This window comes from Ursus americanus, chromosome 23 (assembly GCF_024610735.1).
Source record: "Ursus americanus isolate L20-20 chromosome 23, mUrsAme1.1.p, whole genome shotgun sequence".
Classification (NCBI taxonomy): Eukaryota; Metazoa; Chordata; class Mammalia; order Carnivora; family Ursidae; genus Ursus; species Ursus americanus.
Genome location: NC_142149.1, coordinates 38,758,688 through 38,776,067, shown reverse-complemented (window position 1 = coordinate 38,776,067; position 17,380 = coordinate 38,758,688). Strand labels below are relative to the sequence as shown.

General features: G+C 47.2%; 1 protein-coding gene across 3 annotated transcripts; it reads left to right on the top strand.

Moving 5' to 3' along the window:
- Window positions 1-1,457: 1,457 nt before the first annotated feature.
- Window positions 1,458-16,744, top strand: RNF135 (ring finger protein 135). 3 transcript variants are annotated; one of them, XM_087854625.1, is made up of 6 exons: window positions 1,468-1,926; window positions 10,796-10,939; window positions 13,557-13,719; window positions 15,237-15,326; window positions 15,689-15,806; window positions 16,456-16,744. In XM_087854625.1, exons 1-6 carry the CDS (start codon window positions 1,564-1,566, stop codon window positions 16,481-16,483), a joined length of 906 nt encoding a protein of 301 aa, XP_087710751.1. In that variant the 5' UTR covers window positions 1,468-1,563; the 3' UTR covers window positions 16,484-16,744. The 3 variants fall into 3 exon arrangements, with proteins under 3 accessions (XP_087710750.1, XP_087710751.1, XP_045629413.2); XM_045773457.2 differs by having other exon boundaries at window positions 1,480-1,926; window positions 15,689-16,744; XM_087854624.1 differs by lacking the exon at window positions 15,237-15,326 and having other exon boundaries at window positions 1,458-1,926; window positions 15,689-16,744.
- Window positions 16,745-17,380: the final 636 nt, after the last annotated feature.

Genomic DNA, 17,380 nt, shown 5'->3' with positions numbered 1-17,380 from the left:
CGCCCTGAGCCGAAGGCAGACGCTTAACCGCTGTGCCACCCAGGCGCCCCGAGATTTTATTTTTTAAGTTGGAAAACATAAGCATGCGTCTTTGGTGTTGTGCCTATATTTTAGAAAAGAGAGGCACAGAGAAACAGTTTACCACCAATGAGGAGACTTCGGAACAAAATCCAGGTAATATATCAGGATAGGCCAAGTTACGCTACAGCCACGGCACCCATTAAATCTCTGTAAGCTTAACATATCACAAGTTTGTTTCTCTTTCACTACATGTTCCAGCGTGGGTCCACAGGGGGTCTGCTCATCTTCGCCACTCAGAGACCCAGGCCACCAGATGATGACTGCATCTCCATAGTCAGGGCATTTGGCAGAAAGGGATACAATGACTTACCCACTAGCTTTTTAAGCTGGTGGAAAGGTAACAACTACTCCACATGTTTCAAGTGGGTCAGAGAAGGGCCAATCCTACCAGGTGCTGGAAAGAGCTGGAACCTTCAGTAGGTAGTTCTATTTACTACCTGTCATTTCCAGTATTAGAAATAGCCACAAATTTGTATTATCTGGTAGCTACTTTGGGGCCAGGCAAGATGGGGTGAAATAAAATATGAGATATCGTTAGTTCATTTCAACAGATTATAGAGATGGGGGTTCTGGTCTCTGCCACTCAATTACTGCTGTGTAAACCCGAAAGTTCCGTTGCCTCTTTGGGGCTTCGGGGAGGATGTGATGCTCTTCCAGCTCCAACGTTTTCCTGCTGTAATGAGCGTGGGGCTGGAATAGGAGGAGAGGAGGAAGCCAGCGAGCCCAACGAGGGCCAGGCGCGCTACCTCAAGAAAACAGACCTAGTAGTTTTGTCCGGATGCCTGTTGGGTAATGTGCTTTCAGCCAGCAGAGAGCAGTAAGGAGACAGTGGCACAGCTCTGCATTGGAATAGCCGTTTGAAAAGTCCAGGGGTCACTCAACTTTGGGTGTGCGTTAGAATCGTCCGACGGAGGTTTTTCAGAATCCCGGCGCCGGGCTCCACCCCAGACGAAGAAGTCAGATTCTCTGGGAGTGAAGCCCCAGCATCGGTATTTTTAAAAAGCTGTGTGCACGGAGTATTCTTTAACCCTTTACTACTAGTTGGGAATGGCTGGATGACATCTAGGGGCGCATGCTCAGAAAAAAGTTCTTGAACCGAACCCCCTCTTTCTTCTTATCTCAGGGGCTGTCGGGGTTGCGTTTTAATGGGCTGGGGGAGTGTGTGGTGGCGGGGCGGGGGCGGGCATCAAGCTAAAAGGTCCTTGGGACATCAGCGGGTTCCTAGCGTTTGGGGGCGAGCTGATGTCCCCGTGCAGAAAGCTGTGACTCCGGCCAGCTCTAACCTAGGGCGCAGCGCGCCGGGGGTAGGGGGAGGCTCAAGTCCGCTTTTAGCGGGACGGAAGACCGGGAAAAAAAGGGTGGGCCGAGGCGGGGCGAGGAAGGCCGAGGGAGGAGCCGGAGGAGACGTCGCTGAGAGCGGGCGGTCCCCGATGAGGCCCTGACTTCCGCTCCCCGGCGTCCGGTGGGGCCGGCCCGGTCACCATGGCGGGCCTGATCCCCGGCCCGGTCGTCCCCGTGTGGCTGGCCGAGGACGACCTGGGCTGCATCATCTGTCAAGGACTGCTGACCAGGCCCGCCACGCTGCCCTGCGGCCACAGCTTCTGCCGCGACTGCCTGAAGGGCCTGTGGGCCGCCGGCAGCGCAAGCGCCCCGCGCTCCTGCCCCACCTGCCGGGAGAGCGCCCGCGGGCCGCCGCAGCTGCGGAAGAACACGCTGCTGCAGGAGCTGGTGGACAAGTACACCCGGGCGCTGCGCGAGCTGGGAGACGGCTCCGGCCCCGCCCCGGGCCCCGCCGCCCGCCCCGCGCCTGCGCCCGCCTCCCCGCGTCGCGCCGCCCAGCTGCGGGTAGGGAGGCGCATCGCGCTGCCCTCGCGCCCCTCCGCGCCGCGCCCCTGCCGGCGGTCCCCGCTCCCCGCCCCCCCCCCCCCCGGCCGGCTGCCTGTCGTCGCCGGGCTGTTCTTGTTCTGAGCGCTCCCGCTCTTGGGACGAGCTGGCCTAAATATGAAGAAGCGGAGGAAAAAGCCCGGTCCGCTGACATCCAGTCAGCCTGGCTGCTCTAGCTACTCCTTGGCACGTTTCCACTTCTTTCCAGTCTTTCCGCTGTGTCTTTGAACGTTCTTATATCGGGGTAAGATACAGCATAAAATTAGTCATTTCACCCGTGTTTGTGTGTACAGCTTAGTGGCATTAGTTGTATTCTCAGTGATGTGCAGCTATCACCAGTTTCTGTTTGCAAAAGGTCATCACCACAAACACTCTGCACCCCTTAAGCCGTACCTTGTCATTCCAGCTCCCTGCAGACCCTGGTCACCTCGAGTCTGTTCTCCTGTCTCCATGATTTGCCTACTCCAGATATTTCATTTAAGTGGAATCGTATACTATTTTTGTCCCTTTGTGTCTGGTTTCTTCCACTTACGATAATTTTTTTTTTAAGATTTTATTTATTTATTTGACAGAGAGAGCGACAGCCAGGGAGAGAGGGAACACAAGCAGGGGGGAGTGGGAGAGGAAGAAGCAGGCTCCCAGCGAGGAGCCCTATGCGGGGCTCAATCCCATAACGCCGGGATCACGCTCCTAGCCGAAGGCAGACGCCCAACGACTGAGCCACCCAAGCGCCCCAACTTACCATAATGTTTTAAGGGTTCATTCATGTTGTAGCATGCACCTGAATTTTATTCCTTTTTGTGGCCGAATAATATTCCATTGTAGGGATGTACCACATTTTGTTTATTCATACACCGATGGACATTGGGATTGTTTCCACCTTCTGGTGACTGTGCGTAGCGATGCAGTGAACATTGGTGTGCAAGTAACAAAGTCCTTTTCAGTTCTTTGGGTAAATACCTAGGAGTGGACTTGCTGAGTGGTATGGGAGTTCTACGTTCAGCTGATTGAGGAACACGGCCAAACCGTTTTCCAGAGCAGCTACAACATTTTACATTTCCACCAGCAAAGTACGAGTTGCTGATTTTTCCACATCCTTTCCAATATTTGCTGGTTTTCATTTTATTTTGATCCCCCCCCCCCCAACCACCACTTTGTTTTTAGGATAGCTTTCCGGTTAGGGGTGAAGTGCTTTCTCACTGCGGTTTTGACCTGCATTTCCCTGATGATCGATGATGTTGACTATCTTTTCATGTGCTTATTGCTCATTTATAGATCTTCATTGGAGAAATATTTATTCAGGTCTTTTGACTGTTTTTAAAAGTTGGGTTGTCTTTTTCTCGAGTTTTTTAAGATTTATTTATTTGAGAGAGAGAAAGAGATTGAGAGAATGAGTGGGAGGAGAGGCCCAGGGAAAAGCAGGCTCCCTGCTGAGTAGGAAGCTTGCTGTAGGACTCCATCCCAGGACCCTGGGATCATGACCTGAGCTGAAGGAAGATGCTTAACCCACTGAGCCACCCAGGCGCCCTTTCTTGTTGAGTTTTAGGAAATCTTTATAAATTCTGGGTATTAAAACCTTATCAGATATATGACTTGCAAATATATTCCCCCATCTGATGGGTTGTCTTTTTATTTTCTTGATAGTGTCCTTTGATGCACAAAAGTTTTAAGTTCTGCTGATGTCCAATTTACCTATTTCTTCTCTTATTGCCCTTGTTTCTGGCATCATATCTAAATCCATTGCCGAATTCTGAGTTCATGAAGATTTACCCCCATATTTTCTCCTAAAACTTTTATGGTAATAGGTCTTCTATTTAGGTTGATCCATTTTGAGTTAATGTTTCTATACGGCATGAGGCAGGGGTCCCACATTATTCTTTGCATGGGGAAATCTAGCTGTCCCAGCACCGTTAGTCTAAGACCGTTTTTCTCCATTGAGTGGACTCGGCACCCTTATAAAAAATCAGTTGGCCATAGATGAATGGGTTTATTTCTCTACTGCTAATTCTATTCCATTGGTTTTTCGGTCTATCCTTATGTCAGTACCACATTGTTTTGATTACTATAGCTTCATAGTAAATTTTGAAATCAGAAAATGTGAGTCCATCTGACTGTGTTCTTTTTCAAGATTGTTTTGGCGGTTCAGGGCCCCTGCCATTCCGTGTGAATTTGAAGATTGATGTTACCATTCTGCAAAGAAGGCTGTTGGAATTTTGAGAGGGACTGCATTGAATCTATAGGTCACCTTGGGTGTGACATCTTATACAATATTAAGTCTTCTTCTCCAAAACGTGAAATGTCTTTCCGTTTCTTTAGGTCTTTTTTTTTTTTAATTTTTTTTTAATTTTTATTTATTTATGTGACAGAGAGACAGCCAGCGAGAGAGGGAACACAGCAGGGGGAGTGGGAGAGGAAGAAGCAGGCTCCCAGTGGAAGAGCCTGATGTGGGACTCGATCCCGGAACGCCGGGATCACGCCCTGAGACGAAGGCAGACGCTTAACGACTGCGCTACCCAGGCGCCCCTCTTTAGGTCTTTTTAACTTTCTTTTGGTGATGTTCTGTAGGTTCCAAAAATATAGTCCTTTCATCTCCTTGGTTAAATTTACTCCTAGGCACTTTACTCCTTTAGGGGTTGTTATAAATGGAATCACTTCCTTAATTTCCGTTTTGGATATTTCACTGCAGGTGTATAAAAACACACTTCTTTTTGGGTGCTGATCTTGTGCCCTTCAACTTTGCTGAATTCATTTACTAGCTCTAGGGAGCTTTCTTGTGGATTCTTTAGGATTTTATTTATAAGGTCATGTCCTATGGGGGTAGAGATCATCTTACTTCTTTTGCAATTGGGATTTATTTCTTGGCCTTTTATTTCTTGTCTAATCGATCTAGCTAAAATTTCCAGTACAATGTGGGGTAGCAGAAGTGAAATCAGGCATGCTTGTTTTGTTCCCTATCTTAGGGGGAAAGCTTTCAGTCTTTCGCCATTGAGAATGATGTTAGTTGTGGGTCTTTCATAAATTCTCTTGGTTATGTTGAGGAAATTCCTTTCTGTTCCTGGTTTTCTGAGTGTTGTCATGAAAGGTGTTAGATTTTGTCAAATGCCTTTTTCTGCATCAATTGAGATGATTGTATGTGTATGTGTTTCCTTTATTGTATTAATATGCTGTATCACATTGGTGGTTTTTCTTAAGTTGAACCACCTTGCATTCCTAGGATAAATTCCACCTGGTCATGGTGTATTACCCTTTTAATATGCTGTTGGATCTGGTTTGGTAGTATTTTGTTAAGATTCTATATCAGTATTCCTAACGGATACCGGTCTGTAATTGTCTTGTGATGTTTTTACCTAGCTTTGCCATCAGAGTAATGCTGGCCTCACTGAGCAGTTAGAAAGTGTTCCATCCTCTTCAATGATTTGGAAGAGATTGAGAAGGATTGGTTAATTCTTCTTTAAGTATTTGGTAGAATTCACCCTTGAAGCCATCTGGTCCTGGACTTTTCTTTGTTGGAATTTTGATTACTGATTCAATCTCCTTGTTACACCTCTGTTGAGACTTTCTGTTTCTTTTTGAGTCCGTTTAGGTAATTTGTGTTTCTAGAAATTTATCCATTTCATATAAGTTATCTAATGTGTTGGCTTACAAAGTTCATAACATTCTCCTAAATTTTATTCTGTAAGGTCAGTAGTAATGTCTCTACTTTCGTCCTGATTTTAGTTATTCATGTCTCCTCTCTCTTCTTTTTTTCCCCATTGCTTCCTTTTTTTAAAAAAATTAACGTATAATGTATTATTTGTTTCCGACGTACAGGTCTGTGATTCACCAGTCTTACACAACACCCAGCACACACCACAACACATACCCTCCCCAGTGTCCATCACCCAGCCACCCCATCTCCCCACCCCCCTCCACTCCAGCAACCCTCAGTTTGTTTCCTAAGGTTAAGAGTCTCATGCTTTGTCTTCCTCTCCAGTTTCGTCCTGTTTCATTTTTTCCTCTCTTGCCCTATGATCCTCTGCCTTGTTTCTTAAATTCCTCGTATCAGTGAGGTCATATGATAATTGTCTTTCTCTGATTAACTTATTTTGCTTAGCATAATACCCTCTAGTTCCACCCATGTCATTGCAAATGGCAAGATTTCATTTTTTTTGATGGCTGTGTAATATTGCATTGTATATGTACACCACATCTTTTTTACCCATTCGTCTGCTGATGGACATCTGGGCTCTTTCCATAGTTTGGCTGTTGTGGACATTGCTGCTATAAACATTGGGGTTCAGGTGCCCCTTCGGATTACTACATTGTTATCTGTGGGGTAAATACCCAGTAGTACAACTGCTGAGTCGTAGGGTAGCTCCATTTTCAACTTTTTGAGGAACCTCTGTACTGTTTTCCAGAGTGGCTGCACCAGCTTGCATTCCCATCCTCTCCCTTTTTCTTTATCAGTCTAGCTAAAGATTCATCAGTTTGTTGATTTTTTCGAAGAACCAGCTTTCGTTTCATTGATCCTCTCTGTTGTTTTTACATTCTCCTTTTTATTTATCTCCAATAATCTTTATTATTTCCTCCCTTCTGTTAGCTTTGGATTTGGTTTCCCTTTTCCCCCTAGTTCTTCAAGGTATAAATGAGGTAATTGATTTGAGATCTTTCTTCTTCTTTTTTTTTTTTTTTAAGATTTATTTATTTATTTATTTGTTAGAGAGAGGGCACAAGCAGGGGGAGTGGCAGGCAGAGGGAGAAGCAGGCTCCCTGCTAAGCAAGGAGCCCGATGTGGGACTCAGTTACAGGACCCTGGGATCATGACCTGAGCCAAAGGCAGATGCTTAACCAACTGAGACACACAAGCATCCCGAGATCTTTCTTCTTTTTTAATGTAGACATTTACAGTTATAAATTTCCCTCTGAGGGGCGCCTGGGTGGCTCAGTTGTTAAGCGTCTGCCTTCGGCTCAGGGCGTGATCCCAGGGTCCTGGGATCAAGCCCCACATCAGGTTCCCTGATCCACTGGGAGCCTGCTTCTTCCTCTCCCACTCCCCCTGCTTGTGTTCCCTCTCTCGCTGGCTGTCTCTATCCCTGTCAAATAAATAAATAAAAATTTTAAAAAATAGAATAAAATAAAATAAAATAAATTTCCCTCTGAGTCTTTTCCAGAGTTCTGACACAATTGGTTCTTTAAAAAAAAAAAAAAAGATTTTATGTATTTATTTGACAGATAGAGAGAGAGCACAGGTAGGCTGATTGGCAGGCAGAGGGAGAGGGAGAAGCAGGCTCTTTGCTGAGCAGGGTGCCCGACGTGGGGCTTGATCCCAGGATTCTGGGATCATGACCTGAGCTGAAGGCAGACACTTAACCGACTGAGCCACCCAGGAGTCCCCCGTGTAATGTTTTTAAACAGAGTTGAGGTTACATTGTATAGCCAGGTTATATTCTCTTTTTTTTGTTTTAATTAATTATTAGAGTTTATTTTTTAGATAGTTCTAAGTTTACAGAAAATTGAGCAGATAGTATGGCAAGTCCCCAGAGGCCCTTCACAGTTTGTCCTATTATTAACATCTTGCACTAGTGTGATACATTTGTTGCAATTGATGAATCAATATTAATACATTATTCACTAAAATCTATAGTTGAACTCCCCTTGCTGGTGTTCCCTCTCTTGTTGTCTCTCTCTGTCAAATAAATAAATAAAATCTTTAAAAAAAATAATAAAATAAAATCTATAGTTGATAGTTGCAGTGGCAGTATCATAGCCAACAAGGTTTATCCAAGGCGCGATTATTGGTAATTGAAACTAAAATCCATGGGGCGCCTGGGTGGCTCAGTCGTTAAGCGTCTGCCTTCGGCTCAGGGCGTGATCCCAGGGTCCTGGGATCGAGCCCCGCATCCACTCCCTGCTCTGCTGGGAGCCTGCTTCTTCCTCTCCCACTCCCCCTGCTTGTGTTCCCTCCCTCACTGGCTATCTCTCTCTCTGTCAAATAAATAAATAAAATTTTTTTTTTAAAAAAAGAAAAAACTAAAATCCACAGTTGATACTAGGGTTCACTCTGTGTTGTACAGATCTATAGGTTTTGACAAATGCTTGATATCATGTAGCTACAATTATGGTGTCATACAGGTTTACTACCCCGAAAATCCCCTGGCAGCTGCTGATCTTTTTACTCTTTAGTTTTGCTTTTTCCGGAATGTCATATAGTTAGAATCATACAATTTCTGGCCTTTCCAGATTGGCTTCTTTCACTAAGCAAAATTATGGTTTGTGGCTTGATAGCTCATTTCTTCTTATTCCTGAAAAACATCCCATTACATAGATGTACCACATTCTATCCATTCACTTTTTTTTTTTTAAGATTTTATTTATTTATTCGACAGGATAGAGACAGCCAGCGAGAGAGGGAACACAAGCAGGGGGAGTGGGAGAGGAAGAAGCAGGCTCATAGCAGAGGAACCTGATGTGGGGCTCGATCCCATAACGCCGGGATCACGCCCTGAGCCGAAGGCAGTCGCTTAACCGCTGTGCCACCCAGGAGCCCCTATCCATTCACTTTTTGGTGGGACATATTGGTTTCTTCCTTTTGTGTGTGTGTGTGTGTGATTATGATTAAAATTTGTTTTCTTCTTTTTAATTATAAACAACAGCATTGTCCCTTAGGTCCTTAAAACTCTTTGTTACTGTTGCTTATAGTGACTGAATATACTTCCCATTGGCTGTTAAGTAAAAATGATTGTTTTTGGATGATAGGATATTGGAAGATTTAAAACATTCCCTCTTTCTCATGCTTTGCATTTTTTAAAAATATTTTATTATTTGAGCGAGAAAGAGAACAAGCAGGGGGAGGAGCAGAGGGAGAGGGACAAGCAGGTCCCCCCGCCGCTCAGTGGGGAGTCTGACGTGGGCTTAATCCCAGGACCCTGACATCATGACCTGAGCTGAAATCCTTAACTGACTGAGCCACCGAGGTGCCCCTCATGCTTTGCATTTTCTAAATTCACCGCAATGCGTATGCATTTCTTTTATGAATAGAAAAAACAAAGCGCTTATTTTTTAAAGTTCTTAATTTGCTCCAGTGCCAGGATCAGGGCCTCTCTCTTCAGTTCTAGCCACCTGAAAATTTAGGAGGGGGACCTGGAAATTTAAGAGCAAATGGTGTTACCAGTGGTCGGCCACCTCCCTGATGGTGGCTTCCAAAACACATGCTATTTTGAAGATGCCGATGGGTCCTGGGTCAATTCCAGTTTTTGAGGTTCCAGCATGCTTTAAAAAACGTAAAACGGCAAAACAAAGTTATAAACACTGGTATATTGACAGTTGGATGATAGGCACATTGTATTTCTGTGACTCTGTATAGGACCCCTTTTGGAGGTAATGCAATGTTCACCACTGAAGTCTGGGCCCAGCCTGTCTCTGATGAGTGCCACCAGGTCTGGAGGTTGTTGCCAGAATGTTGGCTGCAGAGCTCCCACTCCCAGCCAGGCAGCTGAGCAGATCAAGGTCTTTAAGTGAGGTTGTTTGGCTCTCTAGTTTGAGTGTCCCTTTAAATGGGCAGGATGTCGGGGCACCTGGCTAGCTCAGTCAGAAGGCCATGCGCCTCCTGATCTCAGTGTTGTGGGTTTGAGCCCCACGTTGGGTGTAGAGTTTACCTAAAAAAGTAAAATCTTTTTTTAAAAGAATATTTTACTTATTTATTTTTGAGAGAGAGAGAGAGCACGAACAGGGGAGAGGGGCAGAAGGAGAAGCAGACTCCCCGCTAAGCAGGGAGCCTGATGCGGGGCTCCATCCTAGGACTCCAGGATCATGACCTGAGCCAAAGGCAGACACTTAACCGACTGAGCCACCCAGGTGCCCAAAAAAATAAAATCTTTAAAAAAATAAAAAATAAATGTGCAGGATGTCAATAATCCAACAAAAGGAGCTTGCATCTGTGCATTACTTTAGAGTCTCCAAGATCTGGGGCACGTGGGTGGCTCCATCAGTTAAGTGTCCAACTCTTATTTGTTTATTTTTTAAAAGATTTTATCCATTTATTTGACAGCGACAGTGAGAGGGGGAGTGGGAGAGGGAGAAGCAGGGTTCCTGCTGAGCAGGGAGCCCGACGTGGGGCTCGATCCCAGGACCCTGAGATTATGACCCGAGCCGAAGGCAGATGTGTAACCAACTGAGCATCCCTAAGCACCCAACTCTTGATTTCAGCTCAGGTCATGATCTCAGGGTCGTGAGATCGAGCCCCACATTAACCTCCACGCTCAGTGGGGAATCTGCTTGAGATTCTCTGTCTCTCGCTCCACCCCCTTTGCCCCTCCCCCTGCTCGCACTCTCTCTCATTTTCTCTCTCTCTCAAATAAACATTTAAAAAAATAATAAAGTCTCCAAGATCCCTGCACAGTAAACCAGTAGAGTCTCTGCATTGTTGAAGAGGAGAAAGAGGGAGGGTCACTGCCACTTTGAAAGGAGTGGTGAGGACACAGGATGAGTCTAGTGAGAGTGGCCTTCAACCTCTCCAGCTGAATGCCCTCCACTGCCCCACTCACCTTGCCGGCCGCAGCCACCTGCCAGGCTCTCAGCATCTCCGCTCTGACCTCTGTTCAGAATGAGCCCGCACTTCCCTTTAGTCTTCACTCTCACCCTCCTGCCCCCCAGCCTGTGGATGGGCTCTAGTTCCCTGTTATGGCCACTGGACCATCAGTAGACATGCAAAAGGTCTGGGGCATCTGCCTCCTTGTCCTCTGGACATTTTTGTCACTCTGTTGCCTGCTTCCTTTTTTGCAGTGTTTCCAGCTCCCTCTATCTAGAGCTGGGTCCTGGGTCCAGCTTCGTGTTCCGCTTTGTTCTTTTAAAGGCAGCGGCACAGAGGAGCGTCGCAGAAGTTGCGCGTGAGCTGGCAGAGCTGGTGGAACAGCTCGTAGACATCGTCAGGGGTCTTCAGAGTCAGAGCCCCCGCCCCGAATCCGGACCAGACAATGAAAGGAGCACCGGGAGCATGGTAGGCTCACCAGGAGGGGAAAGCGCGTGCCGGGGGCGGGGCTAGGGACAGCTTCAGGCTGGAGCCGCGGGGATATGTTGGGAGTTGAAGGGTGCAGTAAGTCTTCATCTTTTACCATTTTCTTACTGTCACACATGGATGACTGGAAGTGTGCAATGCTTGAGGTGAGGTAGGGGAGCTTCAGGGGGCGAGGTTCCGTCCTTACCTCTGCACCTACCCAGGGACCTCTATGCAAATTCTGCAGACAGTCTAGGCCCCATCTTCATTGACCTTTCAGCAGCCTTTGACCACACCTTCACTCCCGAAGCTTTCTTTTCCCTTAGCATCTGGGACAGGGGTCTTCTGACCTTCCCTGCTTTCTGTCTGGCTGCTCCTTCCCCATCTGTCTTGCAGGCTCACTCTCTTTTCCTCTCCTCAGCCAAGAAATGCCCAAATTCCTCAAGGCTGAGGGCTACATCCCTCTCTCTTCCCCGCTGAGTGGTCTTCCCCACACCATGGCTTTAATTACCACCCTATGTGCAAACATAGCGCCAGCCTGGACCCCTCTCTGAGCTGTGGGCTGCTATCTTCCTTCTCACCTTTACCTCTTGGTATCTCAAAGGCACATCCCACTTAAAATGTCCCAACAGTTTCTCCTCTGGGAGTCCCCATCTCAGTGACTGGCCCTGTGATCCATCTAAGGGCACAAGCCAGGAACCTGGGAATCATGTCGCCCCCTCCCTCACTGGCCTAAACATCCCCAGAACCTATTTACTACTCTTGAACTCCTTGGAGACATCTCTGATCCAAGCCTCTGATCATTTCTTTTCTTTTCTTTTCTTTTTTTTAAGGTTTTATTTAGTTGAGAGAGAGAATGAGTGAGAGAGAGAGCACAAGCCATGGGTGGGGGGGTGGGGAGAGGCAGAGGGAGAAGCAGGCTCCCCGCTGAGCAGGAGCCCCACGTGGGGCTCCATCCCAGGACCCTGGGATCATGACCTAGCCGAAGACAGATGCTTAAGTGACTAAGCCACCCAGGGGCCCCGAGCCTCTGATCATTTCTTGCCTGGATTGCTGCAATAATTAATTACTCTACTCTATTCCCGCTGGTCTGCTCTCCTTGTGGTTGTCAGAGTGACCCACTCAAACTCAAATCTGATTTACAACATCTCTAGTGACATCTGCTTGTGTGGGATTAAGACCCGAATCCTGGCTGTCCTCACAGAACCAACGGGGCCCTGCAGGACTCCTTCCCTGTCTGCCTCTCCTGTCTCCTTCCACCCGGCTCCCCTCCTCTGCCACTCCCCGGCCTCTTTAAGCTGCAGCCATTCTGGCCCCTATCAGTCCCTCCAGGGTATCATACTTCTTCCACCACAGGGTGCACTCCCTGGAATGTTCTTTCACCCTGTCACCTAGATAATGCCTGCTCATCCTTCAGACCCAAGTAAGAGCACCACTTTCCTGGTGAAACCTTCACAATTTCTTCCAACAAGTCCCCCTATTAGAGGCTCTTACAGTTTCATTTGTGGCAGATACCACGAGTTGCAACTTGATAATGATGGGTGCCATAATTTATTCATGTCTGTTTTCCCTCTTCCCCTGCCCTGGACTCTAAGCTTCATTAGGGTGGAGACCTTGATGGCTTTTGTTCTTTTGTTCATGCTTGTATCCCCAGGCCTAGCAAGGTGCTTGCGGCATAGTAAGTGCTCAACAGATACTCAGGGGTCTTCAGGGGCTGCAAGGTGTTGGGGGGAGGAAGGCCTGAGAGTCTGACTTTCACACTTGCCATTGCATTGGTCTGATGCGAGGATTTAAAAAGCTCTGGTCTACAAAAGTGCTCGAGTGGTGGGACAATGCAGGACGATAAAATTCACTGTGGTGATTGAGTTCACCTCCGTGAGCTGTAACTTCTTTTGTAAAAGGGGGATAGCCAACCTACCTTGGAAGGTTGTTATACAAATTAGAAGTAAGCCACGGGAAATACTCGGTCCGTGGTGCCTGCTACTTTACAGTTGGTAAGAAGAGTGGAAAGTATGCAAAGTTGGGAAGGAACCTCAGGGGCCAAAAGTGGCAATGTGGGAGCAGATGTGAGGCTGTGTTGGGGAATAACAGGGCCTGGGGTTAAAGAAAGTCAGGGAGCACGTGTTGGCGGGCCCCAGAGAGCTGGGAGAGCCTGGATGCCCGGCCACATGTCTACGCTGGCTCTTGAGAGATGATAGAATGACAGCCTTCCGGGCAGACTACTCTGACCTCTGTAGTTGATCTTGGTGACTATCTGTATTATTTATTTTGTAAAGCCCCTAGAGGATGGGCTTACAGATTTTACTGCTTTTTGGGGTATTATCTAAGAAATCCACATTTATTGTACAAAATGCTAGAAAATGCATAGGAGTTCAAAGAAAACAAAGGAACATCATCTATAACCCCACCACCCGGAAATAACCACCCCTTAATATTTTTGCTGCACTACATGTTCTTCCAAATTGCTTTCAAGGCATGTAGTTTGAGGGCCTAATTATGTTTTTAAAAATCTGTGAGGAGGCAAGTAGAAAACTATAGATGGCAGAATTAGAGTATACTATTTGATGCACACTTTCGGAGACTTGAATTACTTAATTTTTTTTTAATGTTCCATCAATAGTCTTCTTCTGCTGGGGTGGACCTTTCCTTGGCTTCTTCAAAGCCAGTGACTTCCAACACACCCAAGAGAAAAACAAGAGACATTCTGCATGACCTAGAAGAAATCCGGAAAAAATTACAGGCAAACTTCACGTGGAAAGAAGCCCATGAAGAACAACAACAGGGTGAGTTGATTTTATTGGGTGAAAGAGGATTAAAAATGGAAGTTGGGGGAAATGACAAAAACAATGACAAATGGCTCAGTGTTGGGGGGATAGGATCCCAGAGCCCAGCTGGGTTACCCCTGCGCGGTTGTCAATGAGGAAGGAGTGGGCGGAGGTGTTTTTGTGGCTGGATATGTGTTTTGCATATGGCTGGAGGTATGCTGTCCCCTAGGCCTTTAAAAGATAGAAACTCATTTTCTAAGACCTCTACGTCCAGAACCTAGACCTGATTTTGCTGCTCGCCTATGTTTTCTACCTGAGGAGATTCAGAAACAGGGTGCTTTTTATGTTTAACTATTAAATGTCCTTGTTACCAAAGCATGCAACTTTGTAAATCATCCTTGATGTGTTCTATTAAAGTATTATCGCTGGTGAGTGTGCTAATAGTAAACAGTAACAACACAGAAGAGAACCTCTCGGTCCTGACTTTGGAGGCTCTCTGTCGTAACCCTCGTCAGCACTGAAGAACAATTCACACCTGCCCCTTAGACATGAGCTCTGGGCTCCCTCCGATCTGCCTCCTGCCCTCGCCACTGCCAGCCTTTTATACCTCACAGACATCTCTTGCAACTATGTTTGTGTTTAAACGATCTTGCTCTATTTAAAAAGTTAGTTTTTATTTAGGTGGAGAAACATAATCCCTTGGGAAAATTTTCTCGAGGAAACAAGTTAGAGCACACTTTATTAGCCGTTCCAAACTCTGAGAAATAAGTGCTGTCTTGGCTCCTGGGCGCCCCTAAATTTAGATTGGGTCCCTTAGTGATCTTATTTACTTACACAAATTTAAAATCAATATCTAGGGGCTCCTGGCTGGCTCAGTGGAGTGTGTGACTCTTGATCTCAGGGCTGCGAGTTCAAAAACAAAATCTTTAAATTAATTAATAAAATCAATTTTTAGATTTTGGGGTTAAACTTAAAATTCAGAAATCCAAACAATATAAAATCATGCAGTGAAGGTCTCTTTCCCACCCTCGTCAATTTTCCTACTGCCCTGTCTCCATTAACCATTTGTGTTCGTTTCTTCAGTGGCCCATTCAGAATTTACTTATGCAAGTGACAGTTTACAGCGCTGATGGAGGGGGAAGGGTGGTGGTCGTGGATATTCTAGGTGTTAGGGCGCTGTGATCCCCTGGAACTGCAATTTATTTGATAGATATGCACCTAACACGTAACTTCCTATGTAGCTGGCACTATGCTTAGTGCTTAGAACATAAAGATGAACAAGGTCTCTACCAGCAAGGAGCTTCGAGCTTCTGGGAGAAACAGGCAGTAAAAAAAAAAGTCCATGGTGAGAACTTGGGGCTGAACATGCCTGACCCGGATGTTCTGCCTGACCCAAGTCTGATACTAAAAACACGTGTGAGGAACTGTGATGAAGCAGACAAGCCGTGTGCCCTGAGCACGATGTTCGGATACCTTCTATTTGCTTTTTTTTTTTATGACACTTTTTCCCCTTCCTGATTTTTTGCAATCCTCAGTGGAACTCCAGGAAGCTCCCTATTCCTCTTCATGCCCACTGCCTGACCAGGGCCACCCAGCCCCCGAGAGGGCCTCCCGGTTCGCTCAGTGTAAGTATGTGGGCGGCTGACCGCTTGGGTTTGGCCTGCCGGGTCCACCTCCCTGCTGCTGGGTCTGTTCCTGGGCTCACAAGGGGATCTGATTACAAATCAAATGGGACTGAAGACTCCCAAATTCCAGGCTATGCCGAGTGGGATTCAGAGAGCTTCCTGCAAGAGGCCTAATGTGGAAGTAAAAATTAGAATTCAAAAGGGGTGTTGTGATTAGAACAGTAGCAGGGAGGCGTGCAGAAAACTGCCAGCTGATGCACCAGTTTTAATGGCAGTAGGAGTAAACTCTTATCACACCCGAAGATACAAAGCCGCCTTTTGCTATTAGTGCAAGCGGGTCATATCCTTGCTCTTTTCCTCAGGGGCCATCAGTCCGACCTTTGACCTTCGCAGCCACTCCTGCAGCCTGGAGGTGTCCGAGGATTGCCGGGTGGTGACTGTATCCCACTGCCCACAGACCCATCTCTGGAATCATGAGAGGTTTGTGAACTGCCAGGTCTTATGTTCCCAGGCCTTTTCTTCTGGGAAGCAGTACTGGGAAGTGGACACTCAGCATTGCAACCACTGGGCAGTTGGGGTGGCTTCCTGGGAGATGAAGCGTACTCAGATCGTAGGAAGGACCAGGGACTCCTGCTGTGTCGAGTGGAAGGCTAGTCGGCTCTCTGCATGGCACATGGTCAAGGAAACTGTCCTCGGCTCTGACAGACCTAAGGTGGTGGGCATCTGGCTGGACCTGGAGGAGGGGAAACTTGCCTTCTATTCAGTGGCTAATCAGGAGACGCTTCTGTATGAGTGCCCGGTCTCGGCCTCCTCTCCTCTGCACCCTGCCTTCTGGCTCTTTGGCTTAAATCCTGGAAACTCTCTGATTATAAGGCCAGTAAATGTATAAAGGTTCCCTGGGTGTTAGAACATGGTGGTTTCCTGGTCTCTCCCTCCGCTTGCAAGCCAGTGGTGCCTCGACAAGAGTCCCACCTCCAGAGTGAATGGCTGTGCGGTAAAGCGCTAACTGCAGGCTTGATGTTCAGACCGCACATTCCCAAGAGAGCACGGGCCTTTGACTGGCTCCTGCGAGGCAGCCCCTAAGCCCTTGCGGCATCCTGCCTGATAAGAGTATTTTTGTTTCCCTAAGGGCCTTGGGCCAGGAGATACCCGCTTGACCTCTGGAGGGGCTGGAGACTAAGGCCTGCCCATGTGACCGACCCCCAGGAAAAGCCCTGGGCGCCAAGGCTCTGGGAGCTTCCCTGGTTGGCAGTCTCCTTGTACATTGTCACACAGTGTCACTAGGAGAATTAACATTGTCCTTGTGACTCCATGGGGAAGGGGAGTTGGTGTCTCTTGGCCTGCGTCCCATGTGCCTTTTGCTCCTGCTGATTTTAACCTGTATCCTTTCACCGTAATAAATTGTAACCAAGACTACAGTCACTTTGTTGCGTTCTATGGGTCCTGCTAGTGAATCACGGGACCTGGGAGTGGTTTTAGGGACACCCCCCCCAACACAGGGGCAGGTTATCCGTTGCGGTGGAATGATACTACCACGAATGCAGTGGTTTCCAACAGCACATGGTTATTAGCTTAGCTTCTGTGCACCAGGCATCAGGCACGGTCCGACGACTAGCCTCACCAGCTGCAGTCAAGGGGTGACCTGCAGCCGTGGTGGCATCTGAAGCCCAAGTGGGGAAGGATCCCCTTCCAAACTCACATGGTTGTTGGGGCATTCAGTTCCCCGTAGGTTGTCAGACAAAGGGCCTCGGTATCTTGCTCGCTGTTGGCTGCAGACCACCCTCAATTTCTTACCCCACGGGCCTTGGAATATAGCTGCTTACTTCCTCAAAGCCAACAAGGAAGAGGAGGTCTCTTAGCCCAAAGGACATTAGATCGTGTATAATGTAATCACGCAAACATAATCACATACATCCTGTTGCTTTTGCTTCATTCTGTTGGTTAGAAACGAGCTACAGGTCCTGCCCACATTCGCTCCACAAGCAGGAAGACCAGGAGATGGCCGGTCATGGGGGCCACCATACAGTCTGGCCAGCACTGGGTGTCATTCCATA